The sequence below is a fragment of the Lissotriton helveticus genome, chromosome 1_1, assembly GCF_964261635.1.
Source record: "Lissotriton helveticus chromosome 1_1, aLisHel1.1, whole genome shotgun sequence".
Classification (NCBI taxonomy): Eukaryota; Metazoa; Chordata; class Amphibia; order Caudata; family Salamandridae; genus Lissotriton; species Lissotriton helveticus.
The window spans coordinates 2,089,505,106-2,089,523,818 of NC_136057.1; the positions used below are offsets into that span (position 1 = coordinate 2,089,505,106).

General features: G+C 40.9%; 1 protein-coding gene across 1 annotated transcript in view; it reads left to right on the forward strand.

Moving 5' to 3' along the window:
* Window positions 1-18,713, forward strand: part of LOC144756140 (vitellogenin-A2-like) — a 67,951-nt gene that overhangs the window by 20,793 nt on the left and 28,445 nt on the right. Inside the window, exons 19-23 of the mRNA XM_078645711.1 lie at window positions 11,609-11,794; window positions 15,677-15,824; window positions 16,441-16,666; window positions 16,792-16,964; window positions 17,358-17,930. Of these exons, the coding sequence (XP_078501837.1) occupies window positions 11,609-11,794; window positions 15,677-15,824; window positions 16,441-16,666; window positions 16,792-16,964; window positions 17,358-17,930 (1,306 nt within the window). The remainder of the gene's footprint in view (window positions 1-11,608; window positions 11,795-15,676; window positions 15,825-16,440; window positions 16,667-16,791; window positions 16,965-17,357; window positions 17,931-18,713) is intronic.

An 18,713-nucleotide genomic window follows, 5' to 3' on the forward strand; every position in this document is an offset into this window, starting at 1 on the left:
TTTGTACCGAATCACAAATGAATACCGAAAATATTGATGCATATCATTTTGCACTTCTTAATTTGCGATTCCTTATTTTTCGCAAATTAAGAAGTGCAAAATGTCTCAATGATGCATGTGGGCCAATGTTTCATAAAAGAAGAGCTGGTTAAACTGAATGACTTCATAGAGTGTGTGTCACTTAGAAAGAGAGTGGTTCAACCCTACCCCTTTTCAACTGTAGACACAACACTTTATCAGCTGAGTGTTACAGTTATTAAATAAGAGGGAATTTTAAAGAGAAAGGTCTTTTTGGTATGAGAACCTACAAACCTCATGAGCACAGAAAAAAACACAAGTACCTGTTCAAGATTACAAGAAAGACAGGGATGTGTTCAAGGTAATGTCCCACAAGCTGTAATTATTATTCCTTTTTCATGTGTGCAGTGTATCCCATGCCTGCACAAAAGCTCTTTCAAAGTGTTTTCCAAACTCACAGGGTTTTCTAAAAAGCATTTAAACGGCCTAGTGAAATGGCAAAAGAGTTTTGAAACTAGAAACATACTATCTCTGCGTCCCACTTTCCTCTGATTTCCATAAATTGTACATATTTGAATTAATTTACAACATCTGTCTTTTAATATTAAAACCAATGATAACGATGATAGCTTAGGGATATTAGGAGTGATACTGATGATAGTTTAGGGGTATTATCAATTACTCCGTGTGCTGAAACGGACAGGCAGAGAAAAGGGTATAGAAAATTAAGTTGGTAGCCCCTTTATTTACCAACTGCCTGATCAATAATCTTTACAACTGTGGGTCTTGGGCAATAGGAAAGTTTTAGGCAGTAAGCAGTGCTAATTTGAGACATTCTTTAAAGAGGAATAGTATTATATTAGCGTAGTCCACCTAGCCAGTGGGGCCACTAGGGCAGGCTGATGAGTAAGTGGCCACAGACATTTGATGCATGCTATACCAAAGTACCACAAAAATAGGTTCCGTGGATGTCATTGATGCAAACGAAAAACCTCTTAAAAGTATCTTTCTTTTTCCCGTGAGTTCTATGAGCCATGTTGAAAGCCTACTCTAAGGGAATGAGGAAGGTACAACAAAAGCAATTGAAAAAGAAGGTATAATAAAATAATAATGGATAAATGGTTGCAGTCCATGCTATGAAAAAGTTAACTATGGTATACAGTTCTTACCAACACAGGGGGTGAAAAAAGTGCCTTTAGGGATCAGAGATGAGTTGACTTTATGGGTGATAAGTGGTTTTTAGGAGTCTGGAATGAAAGGTATTTAGGGGTGGTGAGGGATTTTTAAAGATCTGGCTTGAGTGTTATTTGGGGTGGTAGGTTTTAGGGGTCAGAACTGTGAAGGAGTCAATGATATATGGTGCTTAGTCAGGCGCAGTGAGGGGTCAGCGAATTAAAACTTTGAAAGTAATTGTTTGAAAATGTAGAAGATATAAATCTGAAGTCCCCTGATGAAAAGCACTGAAATAAATACCTCAGAAAAAATGTTTCTGAATGCAACCATTGCATTTATACCTTAAGAAATAAGGATGTAAAAGCCAATTTCGAAAAAAAGGACTTTCTATGAATTGATTTCTATGAAATGGTAAATGCCATTCATCCTACAAATTTCCATTAAATAGTTTAGTTGAAGTGGGTTCTCAGTAATAGTATTCCATGAAATCGGTTTTCTATAAAACAAAGCACAACCATTCACTGACACATAAACACAGTTAGGAAAAATGATTGTCTCACAGTCAGGGGAGGCACAATATGCTACATTTGGTAATCATTTATTTATAGGCAAATAAAAACTATTGCAATACAGATACAAAAGAAAAACCACAATATGATCAACCGTCCCTTCCTAAAACCAAATTTACTGCTTAAAAGCTTGATCGATTTAGATAAGTAAAAACTGAATGTCATATTCTAGTCCATCAATTCTAAAAGTCAATTGCTTTTTATAAATGGGTTTCTTCAAGTAGTTGATAAAAAACGTTGCAGAACATTCGGGTTAGGCCATAACTTTAGCAATGTACATTGGATGCGTCTGCCAAGCCTTTTATAAAATTGCCCCAACAATGTGCTATAGCCACTTCACAGATTCACTTGTATTTTAATGTTTGATTTTTATTTATGTGAATTAATTACTTATAATAATAGGTGGAAGCCTTTTATCGACACATATATCCTGTGATTAGTTTTTCTCATTACAGGAACTTTTGTACCTCAGAATATGACTGCAATAAGAACTGTTTCATTATTAGCTTGTAATAATATATTACAAGTGAGTAGTGGTGTCACTGCACCATTTTCCCTACATACCACTGTGTGTGAGGGACCCTCTCGTGCCCCTCCATGATCTCAGCTAAAGGAGATGGATTCTTGTGAGCAGTGATGAATTCTCCTGCTGGCACCTGCCTTATCACCCCCTGCTATCCCTTAACAGTTGTGGAAGCTGTGGTCCTTATCATGCAATCCTCTTTCTATTTTCCAATTCCTTGTGACATTGTGTTTATGTTCACAGCACCATAATCTCCTATAGCTGCTATTGGAAGCCTATTCACGACTCATGAAACACGTTCTAGGAGCAAAAAGGTCCTCCTAGTTCGGACGCTTTCAGTTTGTCCTGGTGGAGCAGGAGCTGTGCACACAGTCATCATTTTCCTATTTCTGCAAAGGAAAAAGTAAAACTACTATTCCCAGAATGTAATTGCTCCCTTTATATGGCCACAAAACTACATAGTGACTCGCTGCATGTGTGTAAATAAATTGACTGCCTAAAAGCTTGATCGATCATGTGTAATATACAGTTGGGTGCACATTATACCATAAATATTATAAGCTAGTGAAAGGTACAAAAACTGTAGGGTGAGTGTTACATAAAAAGAATAAGAGGGGGGGCCTGGCCAGGAGAGCCAAGATGTAGATTGCACTTCACAACCACCTCCCAAATCCACCACCAGCCTCCTTTCCCAGCCAAATCGGTCAACACCAATAACTTGCGTCCCCCACAAGAGGCCCCGGGGAGAGTCTATCAACGTACCAAGGGGGATCCAAGACGCTGTTTGAGCCTAGGTCAGAGGCACTGCCTGCTATATTCTGTAGGACAGGACCAATGTCAAAACAGCTGCAGTAATTAAAGGAGAGAGTGCTGCAGCTGAGAGAGACCACATCCCGACAATTGGGGGACTCCTGACCCTACGGAGTTTGCCTGCACCAACCTGCATTATCTGCAGTCATAAGGTGGGTGATAGACCGAGGCCACACTATTTGGTAGCCTCACGTCCCCGATAAAGTGGGACTGCAACCCTGTGGGAGGCATCCGATTTGTCAGGGCCCACTTCAGCCTGGGAAACATTTAGCATATAAGAGGATAGGCCTTTCCCTCCCACATAGGGAGACACGTGCAGTCAGGCACCAGTTGGTTCTGCTGACCCACCCTCCTCAAAAATCGCCTTAGTTGGCAAGCGGGTTGTCGATGGGGCACCAGCAAGATGGATCTAATCCCACCCTTCACCCCCAGCCACACCTGACATTCCTATGCCAGCCCGCACTAGACCGACATGGCTGGGGCACCGGATGCATTCTCCAGTGGCCCTTATGTCCCCTGCACATAGCAAGGTGGGGGACTTCTGTGACGGCCTATGCTGGGCCCAAAAAAGCAGGCTGCAGTGGAGGCCACAAATCCTGGGAGGAAAGGCCTTCCCTTCCCCAACAGAGAGTACGCATGGGTAGGCTGCCAGATGCTCGTGGTGACCCTCCCCGTCAAATACCCTCCGGGAGTAAGTAGGCCAGTAGCAGGACACCAGTACATCTGGTCTTCAGCAAAAACACTCAGTGACACAGAGGCCACATCCCTACAGATCTCCAGGGTGAGGCTCATTAGACCTCCCCTGAGTCGGTCGCTCTTGCCTGGGCCATGGGGGATGCTGGTTGAGTCCTGGACATACCACATGTCGGAAGATACCATCAACCAGTCCCCAGAAATACGTGTAGTCCTTGTTCAACCTAGCCTCCACCCCTGCAACCTGTAACAATATTAAGTGGGTCCTGCATCATGGGAAAAGACAAGGGTATGGGTACCCAATCTAAAATGGACAGATACGCTATTCCTTCCTCTGGTGTGACTGGACCCCCAAGAGCACCTCTCTCCCGCAGTTCCCCATGGAAAATGGAGATCTCGCTACCATCCTGCCGGCTATTCGGTCCTCCCAGGAAAGGGTGGAATCCACAATAGGACGGAGATTAAGGAATTGTTTCTGGAATCCTGGCTCATGTCCTGGATGTCCCCAGATCATCTGTCTCCTTGGCTGCATAAAACAATCAGCAGTGGTGAAGCACAGTCAAACGATTTTAAACCTTGATCCTAATATTACAAGAGACACACCTAATGGGCATTGCCTGTCCTTTCCTATGTAGATTGGCTATGGCAGAGTCTACAACTCTTGTTTGGTGAGGGAATACAGGGTGTGGCTATTCTTCTCCATTAATCCTTTCCTATGAAAGTGACTAACTGCATTAATGACAACCTAGGCCGCTTTGTGGGGATAGATGATGCCTCATAGACCACTACAAACTCCTCAGCATGTACATGCTGCCCTCCCTGGCCTCAGCTGCCCTCCATGACAGTTCTCCTTGCATACCCAATGGGTAGGACTATCGTTGAAGGGGACTTTAATGCCCCCAGACCATAACAGGGATGCTTCAGGACCCACCCAAATATGCATGCAGCCACCAACCAATTCAATTGAAGACCTGGATAGACGCACTAGGGTTTTATGATATTTGAACGATTAGACACCCAGTAGAGACAGGCTATACCCAAATGTCAGCCGCCCAATCTCGCATTGATATTGATCTACTCTTACTCCCTGCAGAAAACTATCTACAGGTTCTAGCCACCAAAATTCGCTGACGTTGCATATCTGGCTACTCACTCTTCAGTATTGCCTACCATACTCAGGCTCCATACCTCTATGACACCTAAATGGGCACAAACTTATAATGTGCGGACTTCCTGGCTACAGAGATTACTGCTTACTTTGACACTTAACAGAATTCTGTGTATTCTCCCGCCATACGCCGGGAGGCGGTTAAGACCACCATATGAGGACAATGAAATCCTGTCAGACGTTGCGATGGTGCCAAAAGACAAGTGATCACAGAGCTGGAAAACCAAATCCTACGAATGGAGAGACGTGCCATGACTGAGGACTCAGATATGTCTCATTGGTAACTAGCACATATGAGAGACTCATTATGACAATTGACCCAGTAGGAAGCCTGCCAGTGCTGGAGGGCAAAAACACAGAGTGTACACGAGTATGGCAGCAAAAATGGGAAACTACTCTACTGGATGGCCACCAGGGACTAGCGTCCCGGGTGGTTACCACAATGCAAGTGACCCAATGTAGACTGGTCTGCACCTCAATGGAAATAGTGCACACTTTTGCATCCTATTAACGAGACTTATATGACCACCATCTCGGTTCCCCAGAGGAACTACATGCCCCATTGGTGGCAGGCATACCCATCCTTATTACTAAGGCGTTGATAGCAGCTCTAGAGCTGCTGTCACTAATGATTATTTAGAGGTAATACTAGCACAAAATACTGCAAAGATCCTGGGACCAGACTGATTCCCTTCCAAATATTATCAGAAGTATCGAGATATGCTGGACCCACATGTCTTGGAGGAATATCAAGAGACTGTAGATACTGGGGTCTTCCCTGAAAAGTTGGACTCTTTGATCATCGTGGTCATCCCGAAATCTAACAATCCTAAATCCAAAGGTGAAGCCTTCTGCCCCATCTCCCTGGTAAATATAGCACTCAAAATCTTTGCAAAGCTCCTTGCCCTCAGACTTAATTATTTTCTGGACACACTCATTCACCCTGGCAATTGCAGCTTGATGTCGGAGCACAGTACCTGACACTGTATTATATGGACACATCTGGCACTCATATGTGCCTGGGAAGCCCATGTGCCCTGCTGCTCTTGACTTCGTAAAGGCATTTTATTCTCTAGACTGGACCTTCTAAGACAAGGCCCTTAACAGCATGGGCTTTGGCTTTTGCTTCTGCTCATTTGTGTAGCTCCATTTTGTCCACCCGACTTCAGTAGTGCAGGCTAACTGAGTCCTGTATGACCAGTTCCTGATCTGACGAGGAACCCACACGGGAACCTGCTCTCTCTACTGCTTTTCACCCTCACCATTGAACCACTAGCTAGACTGATTCGATGGGACACCCAGATTACAGGCTGGGACTGGGGGAGGGGTTTGAAGACAGGATTGCCCTATACACCAATGATGTCCTGCTCTATTTAACAAACCCCACTAATAGGGACCCCGTTGCATGTTCATGCTAACCCTTTAAGGACAAGCATCAGGACTTTAACTCAATAAAACATAATTCCTCCTTACCCAATAGAAAATTCCTGAAAGGAAAAGCTATCGATCCAAAGACACCAATTTAAATACTTGGGGGATATGCTGGCTCTTGAAACTAAACCTCACATGGGGCCTGACCTCAGTCCTTTAGCCAACAACATGAAAACAGGCGTCATATGCTGGCTTTCTTTTCACTCAATATACTAAAATGTATTGCCCTATTTAAAATAATTATCCTCTCATTTTCTCTACTCCCTTCAGAACTTCACTTTAAAATTCCGAACAGCTAATTCATGAAACTGACTGCCGATATGCGTTCCAATCTATGGGCCCCCTGCATGTTCATGGCCAAATGCCGATTCTCAACATGTGACCAATGAATGGGGATGGCAGTCATATAACTATACCACCTAGTCACCCACCTATTAGTGATCAATGACTGGATACGCGGGCGCTGGAACGACCCATCATATAAGGTGATGGGACTGCTACATGGGTACCTGATTCCCCAAACCCTCCCTGACATGCCACAACTGGTGTTTCTTACCTGGAGAACAACATTACACTCCACAGAATGGTCGAGTAGACTGGCCCTCTAGACTGCCCTATGACAGGAGTGCCTCATCCAGCAAACCTTACACTTGGAGGGGTTCACCAAATGGGACAGTATCAGGATATTTACTCATGGGTACATATGGAGAAAGTGGGGTCTAAGCTCCTTTCAGGAATTACAGACACAGTTCAACCTCTCAAAAACCCAGTTACATAAAGACCTTTAGCTCTGACACGCACAGAATGCAAAACGGAGTTGATGAACCGACCTGAGCATGGCCCACTAGACCAATCTCCTGAAGGGGGCTCTTGAAAAGAAGGGGGTTTTCCCAATATATACGGAACCTTATTACTCAATGCTCCCAATCTACTGAGGTAAACGTCCTTAGATGCACGTGGCAATATCCGGTGGACCCTATTGAAGACATAGATTGGTACAATGTCTGAATGCCCCTCCATGAATTATGGATCTCCTGCCAGCTCCAGATGATCCAAATTAAATACATTCACATCACATACCTCATGCTGCAACGCTTATGGCTAGCGGGGTAGTGGGCCAGACACCAACCTCTGCCTGCACCCTCTGCAGCCAAACTGGCACACATTTTGATCACATGACTTGGCTTTGTGGATCCTTATTACTCGTTGTTGGTGAAGGGTGGGCAATACCATGTCCTGAATCCTAGAATATCACACTACCATTACATCAAAGAGTGCTTTACTAAGAGTCCTGGGCGACCTGAGTGTCACCAGAGAAAACAAAAAGATGATGGGCATAGCCACTTTAGTGGCAAAAAGAGATTTAGCCCGATTATAGAAGTATCCACATCCATCTACACTAGATAGTGGCGCAAAGGGTTGGGCTGGTGCACCCAACAAGACCCCCATCTATGCAGCAAGGGGATGTCCACAAAAACACACCAAGATCAGGACTAAATTGTGGAAATACTGTGGATTGGACCTAGAAATTGTTTCCTGAAGCCTAGCACTGATGTTTGTAAAAGGAATGTACATGGCTCGGGTAGCTGGCCTCTTGCCTGTTTTTTAACTTATTGGTTGTGATTGTACTCAAAACCCAATAAAATTGATTATCCAAAAAATGTATGAGAGGTGATGTGTCAATGCAAATGGCAGTGTTGGAAGGAATGGGGGTGAGGAGTGATTTATTGCTTGAAAATATTGGTGCAGATAAAGAACCTGTAGATTGAGTGTTGGGCTTGGTAATGCAGTATCTGGTGTTCTGAAATGAGATTGGAATGCAGAGAGGGAGCGAATTTATCTGACAGCAAAATAGTACTGCAGTACCTGAAACACAATTTTACAATTCTTGCTTTTAAGGTCTATGCTGAACTACTCTGTACACTTGCTTAATTGTGAGTTGGATTTACGTGACTATACTACACTGCTCTTCCATTGTGCATGAAATCCCCACTGTGAATTACAATATATCTGTTGTTTATTGTAAAGTACTCTAAAAACATAATTCTGTGATGGTTCTTTACTTGCTAGTTACAAATTAGTTTCAAAGTAACCAAATGCTATAAATAATTTTAGGTAATGTTTTAATACTGATTTCTGACATAAGAAATGCTACACATTTGTCTCATCTAAATGGGCAGGCTGCACTTTGTTTTGGTTAAATAAACAAGCAAAATGCGCATTGTTGTAAAGTATCAAAGTTTACAAAGTCATCTGTTTGTCATATATTATACAGACTTCTGAATGACCCACCACACATTTTGGAGGGAGCTGCCCACACTCACTGTGTGAGGTGTGCTAAAGTTACTCTACAAAGGAAATTGTTCATTTATGACAATCAGAGGACATATAGACAGACAGACTTTGATTTCAATCATCTACAATTTTTGATCAGACCCTAAGTATGACTTAGGGTCTGATTTAGTGTTTGGCGGATGCTTTGCTGTGTTACAAATGTGACTGATATCCCATCCACCTTAATTAAAATGCAGTGGATATAACCGACTTGTAATAAGGTGGGCAGTGAAGGAGTAACCAATCCACCAAACTCTTCATTAGGCCCCTAGTATATGTTTCTCCTTTTCTCCGAGTGCCTTTAATTCGAAGGATCTCAGAAGTAAAACGTTGTTGTTCTATTGCTACCCAAGCCAATGATCCAAGAATAAGCCAGCATAATATTCCTAAATGTGGGTCAGCCTTTACCTTTCTCTCTATATACTGTGGCAGAACACATTATCTTATTGTTTACTTTATATATTAATAATCTAGACTCCGCTTTGTGTATAGCCTGTAAAGATATCCCTCGAGTGGGGGAGCGGTTAATCCCAGCACTTTTATATGCAGATGATGCTTTTCTATTAGCGGGCACAGCGATTGTGCTCCTGTAAGTTCCTTTGCAGATTTCATGAGCTCGCTGGATTGAAGTGTTAATTTGACTAAATCTCACACTATGATTATGGGCTCCAGACCGCAAAAATTAAAAACTAATTATTGTAAAGGAAACAAAATATCTAGGGTGACTACTTTTCCATACTTAGGGGTCTTGTTTGATGACAACGGCAAATGGGCACCGCAAAAGAAAGCCAAAAGAAACGCTTTAGTAACATCAACAGTAGCGGTTCTTGAATTTGCACACAGGTTTGGGGCTAAGCCGGTTCAAGCCATGTTAAATATATATAGAGCAAAATGTATTGCTATTGCTAATTATGGATCTGCTATAAAGGGCTGTGAGGAGGCGGAGGACCTCCAAATAGTGGAGAATACATTCCTTAGAAATTTGTTAGCAATCCCTCAATCAACACCTTCTTATATTATCCATCAGGAATTGGGTATTGGTTTTGTGTCAGATCTGATTGGTATGGCCCCGTTGCTCAAATGGATGATGATCTGGACCAATCCCGATTTAGAGATGAACCGTGAGATTGTTTGTGACTGTTTATCCCTGGATCGGGCAAACAACTTCACCACATGAGCTATCAGATAAGGATCTATCTTGGGTCAAGAAACACTTCTTATGTATGATACAAACCTAAAGAGATATCAGAGAGTTGATGAAACCTATGGTACGAGCCCATTCACTCCTGAAAACAAACCCAGCAATAGAACCTTATTTAAATGAAGTAACAAAGCCGTACCACCGCTTTCTTTTAATAAGGTTTAGATTTATTTATTTGCATTTTTTACTGGCAGAACCACAGGGTGGTGAAGGGTGGAAGATTTTGGTCCCTGCTCCTGTGATATTTTCTCCACCCATGACCCTTTGCACTTTACCATGTATTTCGACTACTATCTGCATATCTGTAAACATTTTTTTGTACCGATTTTTAAAGAGTGGGGATTTTTTGCAGGTAAGGCCTGCCTTACTATATGTACAGATGTTGAATAATGTATGGGAAACTTTTAACATTGTTAGTTTTTTAGTTTCAGCGGTTAGAGAAAGAAAAAAACGAAGCCTCAAGATATGAAATATTTTTTACTTTTTTATAATTATCAGGGGATGAATGCTTAATTGATGTCCTGGGTGTATAAGGTTTACTTTGAAAGGAATTGGCACAAGAAATGTTTTCTATGTTATAAGGATGGGGGTGTTTTTATTCACATATTGTAGGGTGTTTTGGAATATTTGAAATTAATTTTCTCTTTGTGCTTTTGTTGTCTTTAAATTATGATTTTCGTAGTGTCCTTTTATCGTTATAATCAACGAATAAAGGGGCACATGCATCAAGCTAAGCAATTGCGATTCCTTAATAGTTATTATTAAGGAATCACTATTAAGGAATCGCAATTGCCTGTGCATGTGGGTTTCGCCCAAAAAATGCGATTCCTAAATATTTCCTAATAGCGAATCACAAATTGCGAGTCTTTATTAGGGAATGCTTTCCCATTCATTCCTCTGGGCCTAAAGGATTACAGGAATGAAAAAGAAACCATTCGCAATTTGCGATCACCAAATAGGTAATCACAAATTGCGAATGGAATTTCAACGTTTGAAGGGGGCCACAAGGCCACCCTGATGCACCCCCCAAATTGGCATGTGTGAAAATGTGGTAGTCACACATGCCCTAAGGGCATGTGTGTGCGCCACATGGCACTTAGAAAAATTCAATTTGGTGAATTTTTCTAAGGAATTGTAAATTACCATCAATTTGAAGTTGATGGTAATTTGCGATTCCTTAATGCAAAGTCACATTCTGAGAATGCATCTTGCACTGCATTTAGGGAATCGCACATTGTGATTACCTAACTGCATTTGCAAAATGGGTAATCACAAATTTTGCGATAACCTATTTCGTGAATGGCTTTGGGCTTGATGCATCCCAAAAGGTTAATTACCGGTCGCAAAGGTGGCGATTCGTCGAATCGGCCTGTTTGCCATTGTTAATTAGCTTGATTCATGTGCCACAAAGTGATAGTGACTGACATTAGCTTAGGTCAGTACCTACATGAATTTGTACACTACTTTAAAATTAGATTCATATTACCTCAGTCTTCTGGCTATCCTCTACAATTCCAGTGTCAAACATATTGTGTTAACAAATACTCACCACATAGGTGGTAGATGAGTGTTTCCTACTCTATGAATGCATACCTACAATGGCCACCTTCTGCTGCAGGTCCACAATGTCACTTTTGTCTTGATTGTGAGATCATGACCAAATATTGTACTTTTGATTTCTCTTTCAGTGTGTCCAAGCACACTGTGGCAACTATGGGTATCAACACCCACCTCATCCAGGCTGGAATTGAGTTTCACGCCAAGGTTCGTGCAAATGCTCCAATGAAATTCACAGCCAAGATTGACATGAAAGCCAAAAATATCAAGTTTGAGACAGCACCATGCCAGCAGGAGAATGAACTCCTAATAACCAGGTATTCCATCTGTTTATTATTTAAAATATGTACATATTATTAACATGGATTTGTTGAAAATGAACAGTTTTTGTTTCCTCATCATTAAAAGTTCTTTTGTAATTATATTTCCTGAGAAATTGATTTGACTGCATTCTATAACTAATGGATTCATGGTTCACGTATACGACTGTCATGGTTTGTGACTCGCACAGTGCAATTTTTAGCAACTCGCAATATGCGAGCCACAAAACCTGACGTACAACAGCGTCTCAGACACTGTTTGCGATTCCCAAATGGGTCACAAGGGACCTGCTTCATTAATATTCATGAGGCAGGTCGCAATTTGTTATCCATTGGGAAAGGCCGACACTCAGAGGGATGGTGGTCTGCTGGGGTCAGCAGACCATCTTGTCTGTGAATGCTTGTTAAATAAAGCAGTTTTTTTTATGTAGCCCATTTTCCTTAAAGGAAAATGGGATGCATTTCAGAAAAGAAAATTAAAAGATTTCTTTTCATCGTTTCAGAGTGGGCAGTATGCTGTGGAATCACTGCCTGCTCCGAAAAAATATTGGCGTCCCAATTCATAAAGGGGAAGTTGTGCCTTGGGGCCCCCTTCCCGTTTGTGAATAGCATTCCACCAATCTGAAATGGGCCATTTGCGACCGGTAAAATGCATAATACATCTGGCCCTTAATATTTTCTTTGGTATTGTGATATGTTAAAGTAAGGGTTATTTATTTTCAAAGTTGCTGTAGCTTCGCCTAGCAAGATTGCTGAGGTCAGACATAACTTAAACAATTCTCTAACAAGAGGGCATTTAAGTAGTGTTAATAAAGAACAGATTCCAGTCATTTAGTCCTCAATGTTATCTCTTTAGATACATAGGTCACAATCTTGTCCACTTCTCAACATATTTCGGTTGATCAATAACCACAGCTGACCTTAGGCTAACTTCATGAACTGGAAACCCCTTATGACACAAACTTTCAAGAACATTGTGTTGCATTGCCCATCTGGTAAATTATCAAAGTTCTGGGCATCCCTTTTTAGTAAGACAAAAGGACTAACATACAGTAAAAACATCTTTGGGACAAAATGGTCTAACCAGTTGCTGTGTCTCATGAAATGCTCCCTTCGTTTCAATGATAAATGAAAAAACACCACCCAGCTACAATTTCATTTTTTGAAGGCCTGGGCATGAAGTCTTGGCTTCAATGAGAATCCATGAGGCCAATTGTACTAGGTGTGAATGCTCTTAACTGAAAATGCAGAATCATTCCTAATAAGCAGACAACCATTCTTCCTACGGAAAGGTACAGAGAGTTGGTGTAGTATTCAATGATAGCCTTTCACTCTATTACCCTAATCCTCCCACAGCAAATACTCCAGCAAACACTCCACAATCTCTGTTGTGTTTTTACATACCAAACATCCCCATTTACCATTATATTTAGGCATATATATGTCAAGAATAAAAGTTTTGTTGCTACAGAAAACAACGTATCTGAGTTTATTGGAATGGAGAAGGAAAATATAAAGAGTTACAATAAGTATAGTGCACTGGAGTATTGGGTTTTGTAGGAAGTGTCATCCATATTGTTTCCCCCACCCACCCACTCCACAGAAAATGGACCTGATTGGCTTTTGCTTAGCAGCTGTACAACTAAAACTAAAATTACACGGTCAGATTAGACCTTGATAACTAAACATTACAGTGAGCCATTAATCACATATATTGTCAGCTGAGTTTCAGAGAACTGCCTGGAGCTGGCCATGGATAATAAAACCTAGCTTTACCTACCTTCTGGCTGGAACTTACATATTAGACTCAACTTCACCCTAACGAGTACTGTGTCTAATTGATGAGGTATTTATAAAATATATGCCACTTGTCGCTTTCAAAATAAATTTGAAAAGCTACTATTTATGCAAATACAAGGCAGTATCTGGTATACAAAAAGCAAACTGTAGTGATGAGATGGTATGGGGCAATGTCCTTCACCATGAGTGTGTCGAAAGGCCATAAGGATTTTATTAGCAAACCATGAAACAGATGTAAGAGCTATGAGATAAGCCCTAAAATATTTGCAGCCATCACCAATTCAAAGACAGCCTAAATAGCTACCATTTAAGGCTCAGATAAAGTTAAATGCAGCAATCTTGAGGGATACATTGCCACAGGAAATCACAGTCAAGGGTTCAATTGAAACTGTGATTTTTAGCCTGTCACTTCTTTACAGTAAGCAAAAACTCTCCATAACATTATCCCACATCTCCAAAAATCATCCTTAGGGTGAGGTTGATTCATTTCACCAGTTTCTACATTTTCTAACCTTCCTCTCTTAAACCTTCATCGGTTTCATAATGGCAAGTAGGAGTATAGCTTTAAGGCTGCACATGAGAATATATGGTCTAACATAAACATTGTGTCCTGCATATTATTTACAAAAATGTCAATTTCTTGCAGGTTTTTTATTACTAACTCCAAGAGGCAATATTGTTATAAGGAATTTGTAAGGCAAACTGTTTCAATTGGATGATAATCCGACAATGATATTATGGTACCACACTTCCTGTTGTAACCCCAGTGTTGTTATGCATTTTTTTAAGCCACAATTAAATGTGTGGCTTTTAGTTAGAATGATCATAAACAGCAAACTCTTCAAAAAGAACCCTTCATGGATAATCAACTAGTTTAAGAGAACATAAGCTATGTATTTAGCGACTACCAGTACACTTGGTTATATAATTAATCTGACCCGTTTTGTGATAGAATCTGAAGCAAGAACTACATCAGAACGCTCATAAGGTGATGCAATATATGAGCCACAGAGTAGCATTTTTTATCCTTGAGAAGGGTCAATTAATTAGAGGTCAACTCTGTGGCTTCAGTACTGGGACAATCTTCTAGGGCATGCCAGATGCACGTTAGTATGTGAATTTAATATTGCTATTATACATGGGAATCCGAGCCATCCGTGGAAATGTTAACAAAACAAAAGATATGCTCATCAGAACATCTGCCATGTGAACACCTTTTTGAGCACACTTCTCCCTCTATTCCTGAAACTTACAAGTGTATCACATTGTGTAAAGCCTATGGGGTACATTTATCAAGCGTTCAAGCAGCGCAACGCAGCAAACCACCTCACTGCACTGTGTTGCGTGAAAGGGCAGAAATATGCCATATTTAACCTTGGATGCTAAGGTGTTTTATGGCTTTTAATGTAATTTCCATTGAAATCAATGGAAACTCCATGACGAGTTACCCTTGTCATTAGCATCCAAGTGGTTAACATTATACCGTGCTTTCCAGTCCTTTTTTTGGGCTAGTGCACAATGTGCTGCATAGCACCAATGCAGGCACCCTTACACCACGGTGCAAGGGTTCCTGCATTGCAGACAGGATTGATTTTGTGCAGGAAGGGACACCTTCGTGCACAGAAACAAACCTCATGTGGCAGAATGCAGCACATATAGGCAGAAGAAACAATGAGGAGAAATAAGGACATTTCTCCTTGTTACGCTTCACCTGGCGAGGTGTAGGATTTTGATGCATTCCCAGGTCTACCAGTAATGGTAAATCTGGGAACACCCACTATCCACCCATGGAACTCCTTCCGGGGGTAGAGTAAAGCAACGCAGCGATCTGCTCTGCATTTCGTGCTACTCTAGATTTATCAAGCCAGGCAGAGCCTCGCAAGGTGGCCTTAAGTGGCGTGATAAATCTGTCTTAGTAGTTGCATCGCCCTTGAGCCATCTTGCGTGGCGCAAGGGTTACGCAAGTCAATGATAAATCTGTCCCTAAATGCATAATGTAAACCTCACCCCTGAAACTTCTTGTACAGCCCCAGTCCCAGTCCATCTGACAGATTCACAGTATTTCAATTGTGTCCCCAGAGCTCAGGTGTTTGCTGTTACAAGAAATGTAGAAGACCTGGATACAGCCAAGAGAACCCCATTACTGACACAAGGAGCTGTGCCAAACATTCTTAAGAAACATTTTGAGACAACAGGAAAGTCATCAGCAGAGGCTGCGAGCATGATGGTAATGTGACATTTTTTATTTCACATTGAAAAGAGAATCAATTGGTCATTTCAGTAAATATAATTTAATTCTGTTTATAGTTCAAATGTTGGTTGATGTAAAAGAATAATAAATAAGCAAGGTTTCAAACTTAGTGCTAACTTTGAATCAAATACGTACATGTCAGATCAGGGCAAAGCAGAATAATGTGTGACCAGATGTGAAACTTACTTAGAAATGAATATGGCTAAAATGCCAAACTTCACCTAATTCAATAAATGGGTTGGATTTTAAAACAAATCTAAGTCAAAGAATAAGATGAAAATTAGTTGCAAAAGTGGTATTGTATTTCTTTTGACTTCATGTTCACAAAATAGGGTCTACTTCTTAAGGAGTTCTATTTTCCTGCCTGTGACGGAGAGCAACAGATAAACAGACAGGCACAAAAGACAGACTCAACGATCACTAGCTAGCTATATGTACAGGAAGACAGACAAACAGAGAAAGAAAGTAATTAACCATTATTTCCTACATAGTCACACAATGCACAGACCTAGCAAGATAATCACAATGTGCACTACATATACAAACACTAAAAACACATTTATTAATAATAATTTTTCTATGTTTAAATCAGGAAGTATCGTCTGAACTTTTGTCAAAGAGGTACGCCTACTCCGCAGAAGATAGAGATCACCACTCTGCTGCCAGAAGTACTAATGCATATCAGGCTTGTGCGAAGGCTAAAACCTTTGGCTTCCAAGTCTGCCTCGAGTACAAATCACAAAATGCTGCCTTCCTCAGAAATTCACCTCTGTACAAATTAATTGGAGAGAATGAAGCCAAGCTTATCATAAAACCAGGTACCCCTTCACAACAGTTGAGCAATTTCTTTTTAGTGTTCGGGTGCAGACTGTTGAACATAATTGATATCTGAAGATATATTATAGGTTGTATGAAATAATGTAATTACCCTTGTTGGTTACAGCTCATACAGATGCAGCTATCGAGAAACTGATGCTAGAGGTACAGGCAGGACCAAAAGCAGCATCAAAAATAATCACCATGGTAACTGTGGAGGAGAACGAAGGTGAAGAGCTTGAAGACTCTGTGGTTCAAATGAAGCTGAAGAAGATTCTAGGAATTGATGAAGAATATACGGTAGCTGGCATAATATTATACTAGCCAAATAAAGTAGTTGTTTTTAGACATGATAAATGATGTTAAATGCTTTTCTAAAAATATTAATTTCACTATAACTATAACTATTTTGAGGAAAGTTTTGCCAATATCGGACAAATATGTTTGCATACTTCTTTATTTTAAATTTGTATTAATTTATAGTGTGTATATCTGTTACACACTTTATTTAATAATCAGAACATCATTTGAAATGACAGTGCATGGTGCACTGTGCAAAATGACTTTGGTCACACCAAACACCTTTTGACAATATGTAACTGTCCAAGAGAGTGTTGTTAGACTAATAAAAACTGATGCTATTTTGCAAAGCAACTACAAGATCTTGTATTCCTATTCTTATTCTTTTTGCAGGTTCGAAATGGAAGCTTGCTTAAAAAAAACAAGAAAAACCAGAGGAAAAACAAACATTCTAAGGAGCATAATCCGAATGTTGCTGAGGTTGCAAAGGCTGGAAAGAAGAACAGTTTATCAAGTTCATCTAGTTCCTCTTCTACCTCCTCTTCCTCCTCCTCCTCCTCCTCCTCCTCCTCCTCATCATCATCATCATCATCATCATCATCATCATCATCATCCAGCAGCCCCTCAAGAAGCATTCAGCAAAAAGATAGCAGAAATGCTAGAAAGAACAAAGGTCAAAGTAGCAGCAGTAGCAGTAGCAGCAGCAGCAGCAGCAGCATCAACAGTGCCAGTAGGAACAGAAACAAAAAGAGACAAAACAGCAGTAGCAGCAGCAGCAGCAGCAGCAGCAGCAGCAGTAGCAGCAGTAGCAGCAGGAGCAACAGAAGAAAAAGTCTCAGGCGCCATCAAACTTCTCACCATGGAAGCCAACAACAGCATCAACATAATCGCAGGAATCAATGGAGCATTAGCAGTGTAAGCAGCAGCAGCAGCAGCAGCAGTAGCAACGAGTCCCACAGGAAACGGGTAATGTACTGGTTTCATTGTGATATGAATGATAAACTTTTGAAAAGATATAATAAAGTAGTAATTTTCAAGGATGAGTCTATTTATCTGCACCTAAGCTGACTTCATGTGCAGTCCCTATGGGGTTAACCTTGAATAAACACCCAATAGTCATACAGGAGTATAGTCAGAGAAAAAATCTAGTTCACCTAATTGGATAGAGCAGAGCACAAAGACTGCACTGTATCATCATTCTTCATACGGTTAATTCATTTTGATTCCTAGGCATTCTACACTTGTTAATTAGAGGTGTGCATTGTAATGCTTTTGTTCCTAGCTCTAACTTCAGCCCACTATGTTCCAAACACACCCCAACAATCATATCAAAATCCTTGGGCAGAGTATTGTGTCTTACATTGCGTTCTCAGCCATTGTTCACCAGTTAATGCTACTGCTCCAATAATGGGTGTGGGGCGACTACACTATTTCTGTACACTTGCTTTAGTTACTACAGTAACACTTTTCTGATTAAAGATTTTTTATTCCTAGTGACATCATTAATTTCCCATATGCCCTAAAATATAGTAGGTGCTTTTAGGTCCAGATAAAATCTGAATGCTGCTTTCAGTTTCACACTCACCCTTCTCCAATATATATATATGATTGTGCAGCTCAATAGCATGTGTATGAAGGCGCCTCCTGACCAGCATCCTCTCAGGTGATGAGCAGTGGATGACCTGCAATTCTTTCTTTTTACCTGAAGCCTCATGTAGTATACTCAGTGGAGAATCTTCAATTCAATTA